The sequence below is a fragment of the Peromyscus eremicus genome, chromosome 19 (genome assembly GCF_949786415.1).
Source record: "Peromyscus eremicus chromosome 19, PerEre_H2_v1, whole genome shotgun sequence".
Classification (NCBI taxonomy): domain Eukaryota; kingdom Metazoa; phylum Chordata; class Mammalia; order Rodentia; family Cricetidae; genus Peromyscus; species Peromyscus eremicus.
This window is the reverse complement of record NC_081435.1, coordinates 49,020,159-49,038,895: the sequence shown is the minus strand read 5'-3', so window position 1 is coordinate 49,038,895 and position 18,737 is coordinate 49,020,159. Positions and strand designations below refer to the sequence as shown.

General features: G+C 48.5%; 2 protein-coding genes across 3 annotated transcripts in view; one reads left to right on the top strand and one right to left on the bottom strand.

Moving 5' to 3' along the window:
- Ppargc1b (PPARG coactivator 1 beta) overlaps nucleotides 1–3,128 on the top strand; it is a 30,397-nt gene extending 27,269 nt beyond the window's left edge. Inside the window, exons 11-12 of the mRNA XM_059246119.1 lie at nucleotides 1,669–1,823; nucleotides 2,705–3,128. Coding sequence (XP_059102102.1) covers nucleotides 1,669–1,823; nucleotides 2,705–2,805 — 256 coding nt within the window. The 3' untranslated portion in view covers nucleotides 2,806–3,128. The remainder of the gene's footprint in view (nucleotides 1–1,668; nucleotides 1,824–2,704) is intronic.
- A 10,162-nt stretch (nucleotides 3,129–13,290) lies between these two features.
- Nucleotides 13,291–18,737, bottom strand: part of Pde6a (phosphodiesterase 6A) — a 63,249-nt gene continuing 57,802 nt past the window's right edge. For both annotated transcript variants that reach the window (XM_059246175.1, XM_059246177.1), the window contains 5 exons: nucleotides 18,298–18,361; nucleotides 17,798–17,872; nucleotides 15,936–16,019; nucleotides 13,988–14,135; nucleotides 13,291–13,690 (listed from right to left, as the gene is read on the bottom strand). In XM_059246175.1, coding sequence (XP_059102158.1) covers nucleotides 13,614–13,690; nucleotides 13,988–14,135; nucleotides 15,936–16,019; nucleotides 17,798–17,872; nucleotides 18,298–18,361 — 448 coding nt within the window. In that variant the 3' untranslated portion in view covers nucleotides 13,291–13,613. The remainder of the gene's footprint in view (nucleotides 13,691–13,987; nucleotides 14,136–15,935; nucleotides 16,020–17,797; nucleotides 17,873–18,297; nucleotides 18,362–18,737) is intronic.

Here is an 18,737-nt window from a genome sequence, read left to right as displayed (position 1 = left end):
ACACCTGCAGTCCCAGCATTTGAAAGCTAGGAACGTGAGGACTGAGAATTTGAGGACAGTTCGTGTTACAGAGCAAGTTCAAGCCCAGCCTGGGCTACCTAGTAAGGTCTATCTCAGAAAAACAAAGCAAACTGAACGTTCTTCTGGAGACTCGTTGTACAACAATGTCTCTCTACTTAACACTACTCAACTATACAGTGAAAAATGGTCACTTCTATGTTATGTATTTTTACCAGTTTTTTTTTTTTTGAGTCACTACACAAATAGAAGTTTGCAAAGTTTTCTGCAGTCTTCATGATTTCGTGCCGACATAACATGGAAAAACAAAGCAATCTCCAAAGAAGAGGCTCAGTTTGTTAGGATTGTTAAGGTGTATAGGCTCCTTAAGGGGAGTCTGGACAGATAACTATTTTCAGACATTCATAGACGCAGAAGGGTTCAGGTTTGGCCCTGATTGAGACAAGCATCAGAACTCATGATTCCTGTACATGCTTGTTAGGATTCTCTCCCCTGTTGGTCTATCCTGAGTCGTAGGAGCTTGGGGAGGTTGGGTGTCAGAGGGCTCTTTGCTTATTGGTAGAGCTGAACTACCAGAGCATTGCTGGCTGGAGGTCTCCCTAGCCTTGACTCCTCCCTAGGTAGGCTTGACTTTTGGTTGCTTCTAGAGCTCTAAGCTCACCTCTTAGCAGCTAAGAGATCCCGGGGGAGAAGTAGTCACTCTCACTGTTCCAGTGGACATCTGGGATAGGCCTCTGGGGTTTAGCTTTGGGTGTTAGGTTCATCCTTGAATAAAATCACCATGTTCAGGGAAGTACTATCATTTGACTTGATGCTCTCTGAAGAGGTAGGGAGTGGATGCTATGCAGGCAAACTAGCAGATGTCATCCGTGCCAGGTAAGAGGGGTCTGAAACATCAGCAATGTCAGGTAAAGGGAAGGACAAGTTGGCAGTCAAGGAAATGGAGGCTGAAGCTGTCTTTAAAGAGGCTAGAGTAACGGCTCTCATCCTGCGGGTCCCTACCCTTTGGGGGGCCAGCGACCCTTTTACAGGGGTCGCATATCAGATATCCTGCACAGCAGATATTTACATTACGATTCATAACAGTATCCAAATTACAGTTATGAAGTAGCAATGAAAATAATTTCGTGGTTGCGGATCACCACCACATGAGAAACTGTATTAAAGGTCCACAGCATTAGGAAGGTTGAGAACCGCTGGTCTAGCGGATGGCAGAGTGGGATGGATGGGGAGGAGGCATAGCAGAGGCAGGGGAATGGTGAGGGAGATAGGGGAGCATCAAGAGCATTAGCTTCATGATCAGGAGGTCTCGTCAGAGTCCCTGCTGAGCCGCATGCCATCGGGTAGAACCCTGAACTCCACAGAGCCTGTTTTCCCTGGGAGGGGGTGTGTGTGCACATGACAGTACCCCCTCACACAGCCATCTGAATATGACACAATGCATGGTGTCCGGCAGCTGACAAACATCATCCAGCTGCTCCTGTTGCCATTCACGCTGCAGAGGTTGGCCCATCCAATGTCATTATCCCTCATCGATGAGAAGGGGGCATGTGACATGGTTTTCTGCTCCTCGTCCTACAATGCGTGCTCTTATAACGTCCACCAGACTGGCCTAGAAACATCCTCTCTTACCCTATCCTCTCCTTCCAGAGGCGAGAAGCACGGCTTCATCACCTTCCGGTGTTCGGAGCACGCTGCCCTGTCCCTGAGGAACGGCGCAACCCTGAGGAAGCGTAATGAGCCCTCCTTCCACCTGAGCTATGGAGGGCTCCGGCACTTCCGCTGGCCCAGATACACTGACTATGGTAAGAGAGCAAATCCTAACTGTATTTATTCTCGTGAGTCCCAGAACATGAGGCACAGTGACTTCCTTTAATAACACCTAGACTGAAGGCCCCTCTGGACACGGCCCTACGTCAAGCTCCTGTCCGTTGTGACTCCACAGCAGCTTTGTCTGTGGCTGCCATCTTGCTTTTGGTCCTGTGAGTGACTGTAACCAGTCACCTTCCTGTTCTTACAGGAAGGTGCAGTCTGCGTTCTTAGCCTCTTAGCAGCACCATGGCGGTCCTGCCTCTTTACATTCCTTCCATGGTGACCCTTGAGCAGGCAGCAGCTTTGCCGTTAATAGGTGGCAGTGTCACCGTCATCACAGCCTTGCCATTTGTGTACAATTTGGTGAGATCCAAAGAAATAGGACCTGGAAAAGAATTGTTTGTAGAGGAGAGCCCGTGGTAGCCTTTGTGATACAGCACTGAGCATCAGGGGATCTAGGTGGGTCCCAGGTCAGGTGGCACCCCACCTGGCCGCAGTCCATTCTGAGACTCCGTTTCCCCGTCCCTATGAGATAGGTTCATTAGCATTCTTCTGTGACTGACTAGTAACGGTGTATCGTGTCACTAGTTGGTGGGAGGGTGTTGACGAAAGTCCATTTCTAGGATGTTGGCTGGGAGCAAGTTGTAGGGTATTCTGTTCAGGGGCCCATTGCTCCACAACAGGGCCACTGAAGCTATGAGATCTTGTCAACGTGAAGAAAGGTCGTCACAGCAGCATGGCAGTTGATACTGTGGTAGTACCATCCCTGCACTGTGACACCCTGGCCATCCCAGCTCCGTGAGGCCCACCCTCAGTGGCAGATTTGCTGGTTGGGGCTGATTTTCTCACTGCCTTACCTCTCCCTGACCCACAGATCCCACGTCAGAAGAGGCCCTGCCCTCATCTGGGAAAAGCAAGTACGAAGCCATGGATTTTGACAGCTTACTGAGAGAGGCCCAGCAGAGCCTGCATTGATATCAGCCTTAACCTTCGAGGAATACCTCAATACCTCAGACAAGGCCCTTCCAATATGTTTACGTTTTCAAGGAAATAAGTCTATGAGAAGGAGAGCGAGCCAATGAGCGAGCGTGAGAGAGAGAGAGAGAGAGAGAGAGAGAGAGAGACTTGAATCTGCTGTCGTTCCCTTTGAAAAACAAATCAATGTTTACATTGAACAAAGCTGCTTCTGTCCGTGAGTTTCCATGGTGTTGATGTTCCACTGCCACGTTAGTGTCCTCGCTTCCTGCGGATCGTCCTGGGTGCACCTCAGAGTGCTGTCAGTCACCCTCTGCCCCTCCCCTTCCCTCCCTCCCTCCCCCACCCACCCAACTGACTTCCTTCTGTAGACTCGAGCTATGTTCCCCATAACATCTTCTGTCTGTAGCGTGTGATGATGAAATTGTTATTTGTGAATAGAATCAGGATTAGCAACTCATTTTTAATTGAAGAAAAAAAAAAGTATATCCTTAAAACAAATGTATTTATGGTTCAGATATCCTGTGCCTGGGATTATCGTATTGCTTCCTTGATTGTTTAACTATGCACTGTCATGAGGTGTTTGCTACTGAGCTGCGCTGCTCCCCTGGTCACGTAGTCCTAGAGGTGCTGGGTGGCCACTAGGTCCCCAGGAAAGATGGGCTTGCAGTCACAAGTAGGAAGAGTGGAGAGAGATGATCCAGGTAGCCTCTACCAAGCCCTGGTGTCTTTTATTTTAAGTGTGTTCCGTTCACGTTGTAAGGAGAATCCCTTTCCCCTGTCCGACTCACACTTGGAGAGTGCCTGTCTCTAGTGCTCAGAGCCGTGAGTGCCCGAAAGGAAGGGGGAGCAAGCTGCGTTAGACCCATTCCACAGGGAAAGAGGACAGGGCCCTGTGAGGGTGAAGTGTCTTGCCCAAGGTCCCCTGGCCAGGGGGCATGCTGAGCAGCATCCACACCATGCCTCCTGACTCCAGGCCCCAGCCTGCTGTGGTAGTTAGCATAAAGATGCTAAAGTCAGAGGCTGGAAGAGTGGAGTTAGCTGAGTTGAGCAATAGGCTAGAAGCCTCATAGCTTAGTTGAGAATTAGGTCAACAGTGGGCTCACCAGCATTAAGGCAAATTCCAGCTTCATTCAGCACAGGCTCAGGTGTCCCTCAGCTCTGATCCTCAGTGTCCTGTGACTTACCCTGCCTGTGGATACCCCTCAGGGCTTTGAGACACCTGCCTGTGGTGCACAGGCTTCCCCTAGGAGCAGTCATTTCGGGCAGGGAGGGCAACTGGTAGCCCCTCCTGTATTCTACTGCTGTCCTTGCTGTTCCTCCTCTGTAAAGGTGCAGAGTAGGGGGTGGACAGGTCGGGGGTGGACAAGGCACTCCCAAGGAGCATTCACGGTGGGCTCCTCTTCAAACCGTTCTCGACTACTGTCAAAGCCATATCCAGTGTGACGTTCTCTGGGTTCCCAGGGGCCCTTCATGAGGGAGAACCAGCCAGGCAGTGTCCACTCTAACACTTCATATAGATCAGTTCCTCCTTGGTCTTGTGACATTTTCTTTCTTTCATTTTTCCTTCCCCCGCAATGTTCTGCCAAATAAGAAAGTTTGAGAGTAAATGACTCATTAAACTAACCAAGCTAAATTAGTCTGCTGCTAATGCCAGGCTTATTCCTTTGAGAATTGGTGGTCAATTTTGTTCTTTTAAGATTTTCAAATACCTCAGTAAAGAAAGGGAGCCCATGATCTTATGCTTGGTGTTAGGAATACTCTCCACACACAGATGAGGCTGGAAGAGACTGGTTTTAGCGGAAATAGGGAAATAGAGGATCTGTGTGTCAGATCCATTGGCCTCCCTGAACCCCAGTTTCCTTTTCTGTGAGATAGACTGAGGGGCACAGTTAGACAGCGACGTCTTAGCTTCTGCTCAGACAGTGTCTAGTCACAGTCGTGACTCCCACATCTTTGGTTAATGCAGACATACTTGACTGAGCATAACACTAATTTTTTTTTTTCTGAGCCTGGTTGTGCTGTTAGAATCCTCAACACAGTACTCTGGGCAGGCACTACGAATTGGTTGGTGTTTAACTTATTTGGCGTCCTGATCTAGTGGTAGTCTTTGGAAGAGTACCATTGTAGAGCCATATGCTGGCTGGTTTTTATGCTGACCCATCCCTGTCATGACCTGATCCCTGGAGGGGAAAAAATGCCTTTGAAACCATTACTTGGCAGAAGACTTCCCAATACTGCATAGAGAGGGGAAGGGTAGAACAGCAAACAGGAATAGAACTGGAGAAGGTGTGGCATCTAAGGATAGATCCAAAATGGGACTTTTCACAGCATGGACCCAGTCATTCTGAATTCCTTCATAGTTGGCCATTGCCTAGCACATGGTAGGCACATGGAAAATGGGGATAGAACAAAACCAAATTAAAGTTCTTCAGTTGCATCCACTAAAACTTGGGCTCTAATCACAGGGGAAAGTGAGTGTTGGTTGAAATCAGCTGATGGGAAAGGGACTAGATTTAATCTGCAGAGCCATTTGAATTCTGACCCCACCAAGAACTTCTTTTGTGGCTTTTTGGGTCCCTTCTTCCTGGGCTGTTCCTACTTGCTTCCGCCATTACACTGAGCCAGATGGGTGATTGCTGGGGTAAAAGAACAAATTCTTAGCAAACAGTAAGTCTCTCTCTCCCCAGCCAGGTTCAAAGTAGAGCTGCTCAGTCAGTTCGCTCCAAGTTACTGAGACATTGGCTCTTGAGCAAAGCAGACTTGAGCCTGGCTTTGATGCCTGAGATTCCAGAGGTCCGTGCTACGAGCTCATGACCACCAAGGGTTTCTAGTATTCTCCACTTACCCTCTCATTAAAAACAACAACAAACACACACACAAAAAAAAAAAAAAAAAAAAAAAAAAAAAAAACAACCAGGCTACCAGCTCGGCAGATGACCAGTCCTGTAGATCATCTCTCTCTGGAAGATTCACTCGGTGCTGCATACCATTTACCAAGGAGACTGTCAGGCCCCTCCGAGACCACGAGTCCATCTTGGTCTCTTTCCCATCGAATCAAGGAGGAACCCAGAGGGAGCAGCTGCTATTGGGCAACCATCTCTTTGTAGCTGTCCTGATGTGTCTCAATGATGTTTACCTGTGATTGCCATACAGCTTCCTGTAGACTGTGTTGGCCGCCGCCCAGGCAGGGCGGGCTCCGCGTCATCTCTGTGCTGGGCTGGTATCTTTTCTAGAAATGTCCAATCCAACCACTAAGTGGAATTCTTCCATCTCCTTCCTCAGTCACTACAAGACTGAATCAGAGTCCTCTCTCTCGGGGGGGGGGGGGGGAGGACTCTGGTTACTGAAGGTAAATGCATCAAATCGGTAAAGAATATGAGTGGATGGAATGCAGCTAAGGTCCCTACTCCCCATCCCCCCCCCCATAAACATTGTGGCTCCCACTAGAAAAATGCTTTGAGTCAGGAAGGGCCCCTCCTATGCCTGTGTCTATATCTCTTGATCTGGTATCCTCTGGTGGACAGCAAGACTCCAGGGGTGGGAGGTGTGCTCCGAGCCAGCCACGAAGACTTGGCCCTCAAGTCCTAATGTGGGAAGACGTACAGTAAGAAGTCTTTTGTGACCTCAAGCCTTACAGGTCAATCAGTGTTGGGGGGAAGATGCGATATGCCTGCCATGGCCACTGTGCAGGTAGTAAATGGGGGAGAAAGTGCAGGCAGCTCTTTCTGCATGGCCAGCTCTATTCGGGGTCTCCCCCAGTCCTGGAGTTCAGTTCACCTCTCAGCTGACCCTGCTGCCGCAGAAGCAGGGCACCTCTCTCTGAACCCAACTCACCCTTGGAGGGTGTGTGATGTCGTTCACTGAGGTCGAAAGTATTTTTCTAAACCTTTGACCTTCAGCGGTCGAGATCAGCTTGAGAAAGCCATATCCCAGTGTCACGCGTGGCAGTGGAAAGGGATTGGGTGTGTAATAGTAAATAGAGTGAACCTGTTGGTTTCATTAGCCAAAGAAAAGGGATGCCTTCACCCTTCCCACTGGGGCAGAAGGAAGCTAACTAGTACTTATGTGCAATATGTTGATGCTACTCTCCAAGTCCCTGAGGGTTTTGCACACAGATGAGCTTCAGGGCTGCTGTTTGAAGAGTCAGGGGATACAGGGTAGTGCAGGGAGAGCCTGGGATTAAAAACTTTGATGTACAGAGATGGCCTTGGCCTAGAACAGATGGGAGCGTGGGTGGGGCGCCCCTGATACTAGCTGCGGAACACCGGAACAAACCGGAAGTAGCTAGTCAGACACTTTGCACTAGTTGACAAAAGCACTTTGAGAAACCTATACACTTCAGCCTTGCTCCACGTTCTCCTCTGGCCAATACGTGTACCCTTTATCTATGTGAGGTGCTGTCGTAAAGGCTGGGTGATGGGGTAGGGAAGGGGGCTAGTGTGAGAAAGGATACGGGCATCTTCCAAGGCGGTAGCCACGAGAGCCTGCAGCTAGCCCGCCAGTCCTTGGCTGTCCTCTCTACTAGAAGCCCACGAAACAGAATGATACGGGTTTATATCTTGGTACCCACTTTCGTAAAGACTTAAAAAAACAGCCTAGCCAATCGTAATGCTTCGTGGAGCGTCATTTCCCTCTAAGTTTCTTACTTGCTGTCTGACCTTAGGCCCCTGCTCCCTGAGCTAGCAAACGAGGCTGCCCCATGTTCACAGCATTCTCATCCTGGGGCCGGGGGAGCCCGGAGCTCCACTCTTTGGCTAGCTCAGGGTGTGTGTTTTGGGGGGAGGAGGGCCACTTCCGGCAAGGTTGTCAGCCTCCCGACAGGATGAGATCCACATAGCCCTGGCTGAGGTGCCTTACATGAAGAGGCTAGCTTGCCAGGACAGACTCAAGCCATAGTTTCTCGTGGGGATGGTAAGGAATTAACCCCTCGTTGGGCTGGCTGACAACTTCCAGTCTTGCGTTAATGAGCCTTGTCATCGTCCCCACCGAGCAGCTTTGAATCTGAATGTTGTGACCACTTGGCCGCCTCTTGCTTGCTTGCAGACAATATTAGCAATACACTTGTTTTCCCCAAACAGCTCGACTTAGACAGTTTTCACACATTGCTTTCAAATGATTGTAAAAACACATGGGGCACCAGGAGGCATGGATCACACTGCATATGTTTAGGGCAGCTTTTGTTTTTTCGAATCTTTAATGGTATATAGCAGCAGTGACCCAGCCTTTGGGGATTTGGGGAGACAGATTTTTCACGAAGCCATTTCATCAGAATGCCTTGCACTTCGGAAGGAGTACGGACATCCAAATACCCAAATTGAGGGGCTTGCAGCATATGGTTTTGTAGATGGTCGTCTCTACTGTACAGCAGCTCCTCCAAAAGGTGTTCATGTGGCTCCAACCCCTTCGTGCCATATTATTTTTTGTCAAAGGATTCTCCAAGGAAGCCTTAGCAAGCCTCCTTGCTCCCTCTTGCTGGCCTTGGGTAGTATCCTTGTGGAGGGGATTAGCCAGCACTTTGCCTTATCAATGTGTGGTCACCAGTCTAGTGCTCAAAGGCTGGTGTCTACTGGCCATCATGATGGAAGGCAAAATTAAGTTCCTTTGGTCAGTCACCATGCCGGCCAACATTAGCTTGGCAGTGAAATACAATGACACAAGAGAGTTATCTTATGTGTTTAGTACCAACTCGGAACATTAGCAACTACCTAGATGCCTATGTGGTCCGGGAAGTCACTAGTTAATCCTGTGGTAGAGGAGATGGGGTTGAACCCTGTATCCAGGTGTCCAGAGGGGTTTACTGTAACTGCAATACTGGCAGGCAAGCTGCCAACCTTGTTAAGTGAACCTCTGCTAGGTGGCTTACATGGGACCTTTGGGACAAGTAAAGAAGTTGGGTATGAGGATTGGGGGAGAAGGGGCCCTGGCCATGACCTTTGATATGGTCCACTGAATAGCCAAACAGGTTTTTTGTTGTTGTTGTTGTTCTTGTTTTTGTTTTAATTTTTTGTGTTTTGTATTTTGTATTTTAAAATCTTGTCAGATGTTTTTATGTTAGGAATAATAAGTCATAAACTATTCCCACCTTGGTTTCTGAAGGGGTGTTCTGATTCCAATTGAAACAGGTTGGAAATCTCAAGGGACGCATGGTCTGGGAGTACATGGGACAGGGCAGTGGAGCACCTGGGTTTCCAGGTGGCTGCTGGGGACGATGACCATCCGGGAGGCCACAGTGCAGTCGATTCCAGAGATTCACACCTGCCTCCTTGTCTCCTGAGTCCTGTTAGCACTGGCCTGGGCACATGCTTCCATCAGAAGCAGCCGTTGAGGTTGAAAGCAAGACTCCCCAGCTCCCAAGCCCTAGGTTTCAAGAGATGATGTCGGTAGCTAGCCTTAATTGACTGGGCAAGGTGGTTCCTGTGCTCCCTCCCAGCAGTTCCAAATCTTGGACTCAAAACCCTTTCTCTTAGTGTGACCATGCAGTCTAGAGAATTTTGAGCAATAGGAAGCCAGGGTTTTCCCTAGCTCTGTGACAGGGTCAAACCAGGGAATGGCTAAACTTGAGAGGTTTTGTCATACCCGGGGTACTATGGTAGGGGGCATTACGTATTAGGGAGCTCAACAAGGTAACTGTAGCCTGGGGTATGTGAATGTAAGGTTGTGTTTGTGGGTGTGTGGGTGTGGGTGCGTGTGGGTGTGTGTGTGTTACATTGATGCATTTCTTGAGAAAGGTGCAAGAATTTCACCTATACAGAGGGACACATCTGCTTTATTATTTATAATAGAAGCTAAATTTTAATTTTTTAAAGGACACGCTAATGATTGAAAATCGAGTTTTTAGTTTTGCTATTTTTTTTAATTGGTAGAAGATTTTTATATATTTTTTTCCCATTTCGTTGGGTTGTGTCCTTATTTATATAAATACTTTATCCGTGAGTGGCGAGGAAGAAGACTTCTTTGCTCTTAATTATTGTGGTTGTCATTGTCCCTATTTTATTTCCGGTGTGATTTTTCTGTCTTACCTTCTAAATGAGGAACTGTTTTCCTGTATTTGTACATTGTCAGATTCTATAGTTTCGTAGATAATTTAACCAAATTGCTCTATGTATTATTATTCTGTGGGTATAAAGTTCTATTTTAACGTCTGTAAATACTTCAGAACTGGTTTCTTTTCTCAGCTCCTTCTGGGAGCTATTGTTTACATCACAAAAAAACTGTAGAATCTATGCTCATGTACTGTAAATAGTGAAGTGATCTGCTTATAAATTACCCGAACAAATACACTATGGAAATTAAAAAATACCACCCACAGACCTGCTCAGGGGTGTCTTTCTTTATTGGTCCTGTGAACTCATTTTATTGGGAGGGACATTCTATTCACCAAATGAAGAAGAGCATCCAGATCCATTCTTGCCTCAGAAAAAGTCCTGGCCAATGTTTGGTTTGGTTTTTGTTTGTTTGTTTATTTGCCCAGTGCTGGGAATTAAATCCAAGGTGCTGTGTATTGGTACCATGGTGTTAGACAGTTGAGTTCAGAACTATGTAGCTCAAGTTGACCTCAAACTTACAGTTCTCCTGCCTCAACCTCGTGACTAGTAGGAGTATAGTTACAACCATGCTGGGTTCCAGCCAAGGGCAGCTCTCCCATCCTCATCAGATAGAGTGACAAAAGCCAAGTCCAACAGAACTGACCCTTTATGCTCCGGGGCAGCTTCTCTCTTCTTGACAATGATTAAACAAAGGGACAAGCCTTTGCTTGAAAAGCCAGTGTCCTTAGTATCACTTATAACAAAGCTAGAAACAGCTCAGAATTAAAAGACTGGAGTCCAGGCACATCCTGCTGTAATGCAACCTGAACAGAAGGGCAGGACGTGGGCTGCCGAGGCACAGGTAGATCTGCAGTGGAAGTCACAGGATGTGTGTGCCACAGGCAATGTTCTCTGCTCTTGGACATCTTCCGGAAGAAGGCAGGGACCTGGGCTGTGACTGGACCCAGCCCCCTCCCCTCTCTGGCCTTCAGTTTCCTGCTTTATTTAAAAAGGGGCCTTAGAGTAGGCTTGTGGTCCATAAACAGTTGGAGGGAAGCAGTGCACTTCCCTCTCCTTGAGGCAGTCGCTTTAATATAAGCTCTGCAGAATCAACCCCCAGTTTGGGAGGAAGACATGTGTAAGAGATAGCCATTTCCGGAAGGCGGGTGGTGCTGTGTGCCACCCCAGGAGGGGGGAAAAAACAGTTAACAGAATATGGGGCAGCTGAAGCTGTCTTAGCAGCACGACACTGGCAGAGGGAAAGGAAATGAATTCTTGCAGGTTCCAAGAGCCACACTACCTGCCTGTGCCTGTACACAGTGGTGATGGTGATTAGCCCAGCTCATCTCACAGCCTCTGGGTCGGGCAAGGCATCACTCTGGGCCTTAAATTTAGCCTTCGTTAGAGCTTTTAAAAGCGGGGTGGGGGTGGAGGGATGAGAAACAATAGAAGTAAAGTTGGAATTTGAGCAAATATGGCAGATATTCTTGACAGCCTTTTGTGCGTGTTGGTATATTGACAACTTTCGGGTCCTTTTGCTGATGTCAGTTTCAGTTATGTGGATGCTAACTCGGCCAGGCGGGGCATACTTAGATTTGGCCTGTTTTTTTTTTTTGTTGTTGTTGTTGTTGTTTTGGTTTTTGTTTTTGTTTTTTTGTTTTTTTTCAAGACAAGGTTTCTTTGTGTAGCTTTGGTGCCTTTCCTGGAACTCACTCTGTAGCCCAGGCTGGCCTCGAACTCACAGAGATCTGCCTGCCTCTGCCTCCCGGAGTGCTGGGATTAAAGGCATGTGCCACCACCACCACCACCCGGCTGATTTGGCCTGTTTTTAAGCCAAAGGGGCCCGTTAGTTGAACAGAAGGTCTCCAACTGAAACCAGTGGAGAATTCAAGACTAAGAAGTGGATCTTAATAAAAGCAAGCAAAAAGAAACAGGATAACTAAATTCGGTATGTGACATCTGGATTAAGTTGAAGCACACCAGCACTTTTATTTTCCACTATGTATGTAGTGTGTGTGCCCGTGAAGGTAGGTCCTAGGACAGAACTCAGGTCATCAGGCCTAGAGGGAGGAGCCTTTACTTGCTAAGTCATTGTGTTGACCCCCAAACTCTTGTATGATTTTGGGGCTTATTCTTTGGTTTTGTGTGAGACAAGGTCTCACACTGTAGCCCAGCCTGGAACTTTCTGTGTAAGCCAGGCTGGTATTGAACTTACAGCAGTCTTCCTGCCTCTACTTCCTGAGTGCTGGGATTAAAGTTGTGCGCCACCACACCCAGCACAAATAGACTCTTGAAGAGTTTTGTGACCAAAGCAGGGACAATTATTCAAGGTTTACATCACAGTTGGATTTCCCAGGAAACAGGCTCTAATTTGGTCTCTATGTACAAGCAGTGATGTGAGACCAGCAAGAGCCTACGGGCCTCGAGCTAGAATGGCCTTGCACGGTTGACCCATGATGGGCAGTGTGGCCGGGCTTTTCCACCTCAGGCCTAGGTCCCCTTGAGAAATGCAGTGTCCTGCATTAAGACACCCCCGAAGAAGCTGTCTGCTGAAGCCCCCACATCCTCCCTTTGTGGCTCATCAGAATACTCTCCACGGCTGGGGATGAAGCGCTCACCTTCTCCATTCAACGGTGCTGTGTTAGAAAATGCTCTGTTCCTTTAAAGACACGTGATTTTGCCGGGTGGTGGTGGCACACCCCTTTAAGCCCAGCACTCGGGAGGCAGAGGCAGGCGGATCTCTGTGAGTTCAAGGCCAGCCTGGGCTACAGAGTGAGTTCCAGGACAGGCTCCAAAGCTACACAGAGAAACCCTGTCTTGAAAAACCAAAAAAAAAAAAAAAAAAAAAAAACCAACAACAAAAGACACATGATTTTTCCCCTTGAAAGAGGGTCTTATTGTATAGACCAGGACCTCTTGAACTCCTGATCTTCCCGTCTCTTTCTTTGGTGCTGGGATTACAGGAATGTGCTGCTATGCCCGGCAAGATGTGTGTAACCTTTAAAGATGCTTAATTCCTCCAAAGACTATAGAAGAGTGAAGTGATATGTGTGGAAATGACCTTTAAATATTTCAGCTAAGTCATGGGAGGTAGTGAACACAGAGGTAGGAGGCCTGAGATTTTAAAGCAAGCCTGGGCCACATGGTGGGATCCAGAAAGAAAGAAAGGGAGAAAGGAAGGAAGGAAGAGAGAGGGGAAAAAATTGAAAATGAATGTAAAAGCACAAATATGACCAAAGTTTGATGTTCAAATCTGAGGGTAAGTTTGAGTATTTGATGTATAATTCTCTACTTTGAAATTAGCAAGAAACTTTTACAATAAAACACTAAATTATGAGAACTTACAAGAATTATAAGCATTATAAGAACAAAAAAATAAAGTCATTATATGAAGTCTAGAATATTGGGCTAAACTCAGTAGACATTTCAAGATTAAAAACAACCTCTAAACCAGGAATGGTGGCGCACGCCTTTAATCCCAGCACTTGGGAAGCAGAGGCAGGTGAATCTCTGTGAGTTCAAGGCCAGCCTGGGCTACAGAGCGAGTTCTAGGACAGCTAGGGTTATACAGTGAGTCCTTGTCTAAAACAAAACAAAAAACAAACAAAACTGCAACAAAAACAACATCTAAAACCACTTGATGATATAGATGCCCGCTGTATCTTCCATCAGCTCTCAACTCCCGCTTCTTTAACTGTCCAAGAAGACACGGGGCTTTCCATTGGCCTGGGGGACCTCTTCCTTCCTGAGGGCTCTGCCACCTGCCAGCAATGCCCTCAGCTACTGGATGCAACAGGACTTGGATGCGGGTGCGCCCCCTGGGCTGGGGTTTCCTCCGGGCTGGGTCCCGGAAGCGGCTGTGAGGGACAGACAGGAAAGCACGCAGCAGGTCAGACGAAGCTACCTACAGCAAACTTGCCTTTGACCTGTTTGGACGAAGCTCAAGGCTTAGCATGTGCAGAGAAGGGGGGGTGGGATGGGACCAACCATGGCCCGGGGAGAGCCCCGCACTGTGTGGTTTAGCTATAATACTTCGCCTCCAGCAGCCTCAGTACCCTCCCACACAGACTGGAGACAACCGTCCCGGCCCAGATGCACTGCATGCTATGCTGCATGTGTGCCTGGCCAAGCCCCACCTCCCCTCCCCTGCCCACCTTGCCTGGCTGCCTGCTGCTTCTGCTTCTCCTCCTCCAGCGCCTTCATCTTGGCCTCATACTCGTCAGCCAGCGCCTTCCATTCCTTGCGGTTGTTGGTTATCCCATCCAGCATGGGTGTGATTTCCTCATGAAAACGGGAGAATTCCTGGGGGAGGAGAAGTGTGGAAGAGACAGGGGAGAGGGACGGAGGAAGTGAGAGGCAGAGAGAGAGAGAGAGAGAGAGAGAGAGAGAGAGAGAGAGAGAGAGGAGAGAGAGAGAGAGAGAGAGACTTTAAAGCAGGGGCCATTGCCCCAGAACCCTGGCTCAAGGTGGGGTGCCTTCTACCTGGCACTGGCCCCTCCATCCCCTGCTTGGAGCCTTCCTGCATGGCCATGCCTTCGGGGTGAAACGTATGTCTTAGCATGCCATTTGCTGACCCGTATCACCATCCAGAAGCCCCCACAAGTCTCACCTCATGAGAGTGTTCCCTCTCATCTGTGAACTTCCTACAACTTTTCTCTTTCTAGAACGCTCTATCCTTCCCGTTTTCTTTGAGGTCCCTACTTCCGTGACACTTCCTCAGGGAAACCTTTTCTAACCCCCCTAGGTAAACCGAGTCCCCCGTTGCATGTCCCCCAAACCCTCCCTAATCAGCTCCCACTTCCTTACAATGACTCCCTCTGCCTCCCTCTCCCCGAGGATGACACCTGGAGATGACAGGAACGCTGGCTGCCTCATCCCCTCGCTTGGTTCCGGCTTAGCGCTGGTCTAGACCTCACAAACACTTCCTAAATATTCACTGACTGAAACTGGGTGATTGAGATGATTCATACCACCTCCTGCAACTCTACGGATTGAATGACGCCTTGGGCAAAGCGCATTGCGATCTGTGGGGCCATTTATTTCCTTGGGTCTTTTGAGGCTCCCCGTGAGGGATGTCTCATGACTCCTGCATCCATAGGTGAGAGAATGGGTTGCAGATTGGCAAAGGAGGTTTGCTGAGGTGAGGAAGGTCCATTGCCGCAGGGGCCCGTCAAGGCCTACCATGCCCAGAGATGCCTAAGTTATGGTCTAGGCTCTACCAGAAGCTATGTGGCTTTGGGGCGGTCACTGCCAAAGATCACTTTCATCTAGGTAGCAGGGTAGTAACAGCACCCACCCAAGAGCAGTTGGGATTAAGTCAGTACCCAGGAAGCCCAACACCCCCATTCATAATAATACTGCCAACAGTGTGAACATCAGCCGGGTTGTCCTGTTGACCAGAGCCCTGCTTGGTCTGTGTGACAACAGAGACACTTGGTCCCTCTGGGATCATTTGTTTGTCTTCCCTGCAAAGGACCCACAGCTCATATTGTCGAAAGCCCTGGCCTGGGTGTTAGATGGCCCAGCTCCAGCCCTGCTGCACAGGTGGGTCCAGAGGTGCTGGCCCTGCCACTTACCATTTCTGACCTCTCTCTCCTCATGTATAATGTGGCCAACAAATAATTATTGGGAGGTGGAGCCGGCATGGCAGTGTTATACATTATACATGGTAGTATATGCATTGTACTAGCGCTTTGGAGGCTGTGGCAGGAGGGTCATGAGTTGGAGGTCAGCCTGGGCAACATAGCCAGACTATGTTTCAAAAACGAAGAGGGGGCAGGTGGATAGTGGAGATGGGTTTGGCAGTGGTGTGGGCCTCTCAAGAAGAGGACTAACCATGACAAGAACTCCAGGAGAAATTCTGACTTTTCACAATGGCATCGTGTCCATAAAGGCATGCTTAGTCACTTGTCCCATGAGCATTTATTGAGCAAGTAGGAGGAACCCAGCTCCAGGCTTTAGCCAAAAGTACCCACCATCCGCCTCTATAGCTCTGTCCTGAGAACCACGTGCCACTAGAGGTAAAAATGTTTCTACAAAGTGATAGGTGCTTGCCAGGTTCATTATCCCCGCTGGCCAATGGACTCTAGGAAGCCCGCCTACCTTATAGACAAAGGTGCACACGAAGTCAATGAAGCCGACTTGAAGCTTGGGGAGCTCGTCTGCCTTGTTTCTGTCCATCATGGGCTGTCACCGGAGAGAAAGAGTTAATGTAATGACATGGGGCAATAGTAGGGATTTACCCAACCTAAGAAACGTCCTTGCTAAAAGACAAAGAAAAGAAAGAAAAAATATGAATGGTGGTACAAGCCTATAATAACAAATTCAAGGTCATCCTGGACGCATAGTGAGTTAAGGCCAACTTTCAATGTGTGAGACTCTGCTTCAGAAATAAAATAATAAGATCCTAAACTCACCAGATTTGACTGGCAATTTGGAGAAAATATAGAATACAGAGGTGTTAATGAGCATACAGAATGTAAGTGACCAAGCCAGAGTGTGGGAAAGAAATACTATACAAACAGACACACTGCCTTTATCAATGACATGGGGGTGGAAAAAAGGGGGGAGAGGAAGGGAGAGAGAGAGATGGGAAGAGAGTAGAGGAGAGGAAAGGGGAGGAAGAAAGGGAGGCTAGAGCGACCTGCCGCTGCTTCCATGAGGCTTCAGAGCTGGCACCACACTGTTTGGATTCTGATTTGGACAAGTCAACAGAATTCTTTTTCTCCGTCAGGGAAAAGGAGCAGAGACTGGGAGTAAGTCGCTGTAAAGTATTACTGTTGATGTTGGAAGCGTGAAATGCTGGTGGCCTTAGCTATCTATGTTTTTTATCTGTAATCAAATCTCTCTTAGAGCTCAAGTGTTTAGGAGGAAATGGCTGCCTCTGGGATTCACACAAAATACCCCAGCCAAAAGAAAAGGAAAAAACAAAACAAAACAAAAAAACAAAAAAAAAAAAAAAACCAAACCAACCAACCAACCAAACAAACAAAAGAACCAAAAAACAAACAAACAAACAAAAAGCGGGCAGCGTTGGGCCGAACAGGTAAAGCAAGAATGGCAGGTTTCACTGATTGTTGACTCTGGCTAATGGTACAACGAGATCGCTAACTCTTCAGTCAGCGTTTAAAAATATTAAGAAAAAACAATGAAGAAAGACAGTGGTGCTCATTGCTCGGCCCGAGAGGTTCTAGAGATGAGTCTCAGTAAGCGGCCTAGAGACCGTTCTTACGCCGGTGGCTGCTCTTTGCCCTGGTCCTAAAAATCTGCCTGGGGCAAGGCGAGGCAAGGGAAGAGAGGAAGGAGGAGGGAAGACCTCAAATCCTAGGGACTCTCAGAGTCCCTGTCCACGCTCCCCCTGTTCCACCAGCCTTTCGCTCTCCCTGGACTCCTAAGGGCTAACGTGGTGATCATGCGTCCTTGGTGCCCTCATAGTTCAATCCTTCTCCATCGGTGGTTTGTTCTTTTTATTCAGCCTCTCCAAGCCTTCTCCCTAACTCCACCCTTTGGGGACAGTTTCTGTCAGAAGCCAGCTGACTGACCCAGGCAAGTTAGCTCTCAGGGGTGAGATAAGTTCCCAGATAGACAAGCTTCCCCTAGCAGGCTCTACCAGATTAGGACAGAGCCCGGGGAAGTGGCCCCTACACCTCTACATCAAGAGCAATCAGTTGGTGTCCACTGGTCAAGCTCTACTTAGCTGAGGGAGCTAAGGACCCACATGTTGACAGCAAGGCCCTCAAACTGCAGAGGGGTGAATAACGGTAGAGCACGTGTTTCTGGTCCCCCCCCCCCTGTTCTGTTCTCAAGGAATGAGGTTGAGGGTGGTCTAGGAACCATGGATCATCTCAGAGAACCACTGTGCTAGTGAAAGATCATCCCCAGGTGAGATCACTCAGCCCAATGTCATTGGTCACATCTGTGAGTCGGGAAGAAACTGTACTCGCCCACACCCCCTCCTTACTCACAATGGGATTCTGTTGCAACACGGTGCGCTCCAGGTCGCCTTGCTCCCAGAATTCAGCAGCCACCAGCAGAGCTACCTGCAACAGATGGACCCGAGCACATATGCAGAGCCAAAGCCAAACCTTCCTACCCACTCCCACCTCACGAGTGTGTGTGTGTGTGTGTGTGTGTGTGTGTGTGTGTGTGTGTGTGTGTTTTCTTTTTCTAGATGGGGTTTCTCTGTCCAGGTGCCTTTCCTGGAACTCACTCTGTAGCCCAGGCTGGCCTCGAACTCACAGAGATCCGCCTGCCTCTGCCTCCCAAGCGCTGGGATTAAAGGCGTGCGCCACCACCCACTGCCCGGCCCCTCACTTGTGTTTCAAGCTCAGCAAAAGAGGAAAGCCCACCCTTCCCTCATACTCCTATTTGTCACTGGAGAGACCAAGAGAGTGGAGTTGGGCTACAAGGGTCCAGCCTCATTAACTGTGGTCAGCAAACTGCCCGGGGCAGAAAGTGTCCATACCTTGCTTTGCACCTCCCAGGGCTTGGTGATGGCTGAGAGGTCACAGGCGGTCATCATCATGGCCCTGCACACAGGATACTCTCCATCAGTCCAGAGCCACTTAAAGCCCCAAACGCCAATTAACTCAGTTTCCCTCACTTTCATATTCCCCCTTCCCAGTAGGTCGCTTCACCATTGTGTGAGGCAAGGGCTCACTCCCCTCACTGTCTCTGGAGTTTCAAGTCAGAGGTTGAATCCTGCCTCCGTATATAATCAGAGGTTTGCCATTGGACTTGCCTCTAAGCCTCTATTTTCTTGTCTGTAATGATAGCGGTGCTTCCGTCATAGAATAGACACAAAATGAAATGAGATAATGAATATGAAAGTCAGCCTATAGCACCCAGACATGATGTGTGTGTGTGTGTGTGTGTGTGTGTGTGTGTGTGTGTGCAGTAAACACA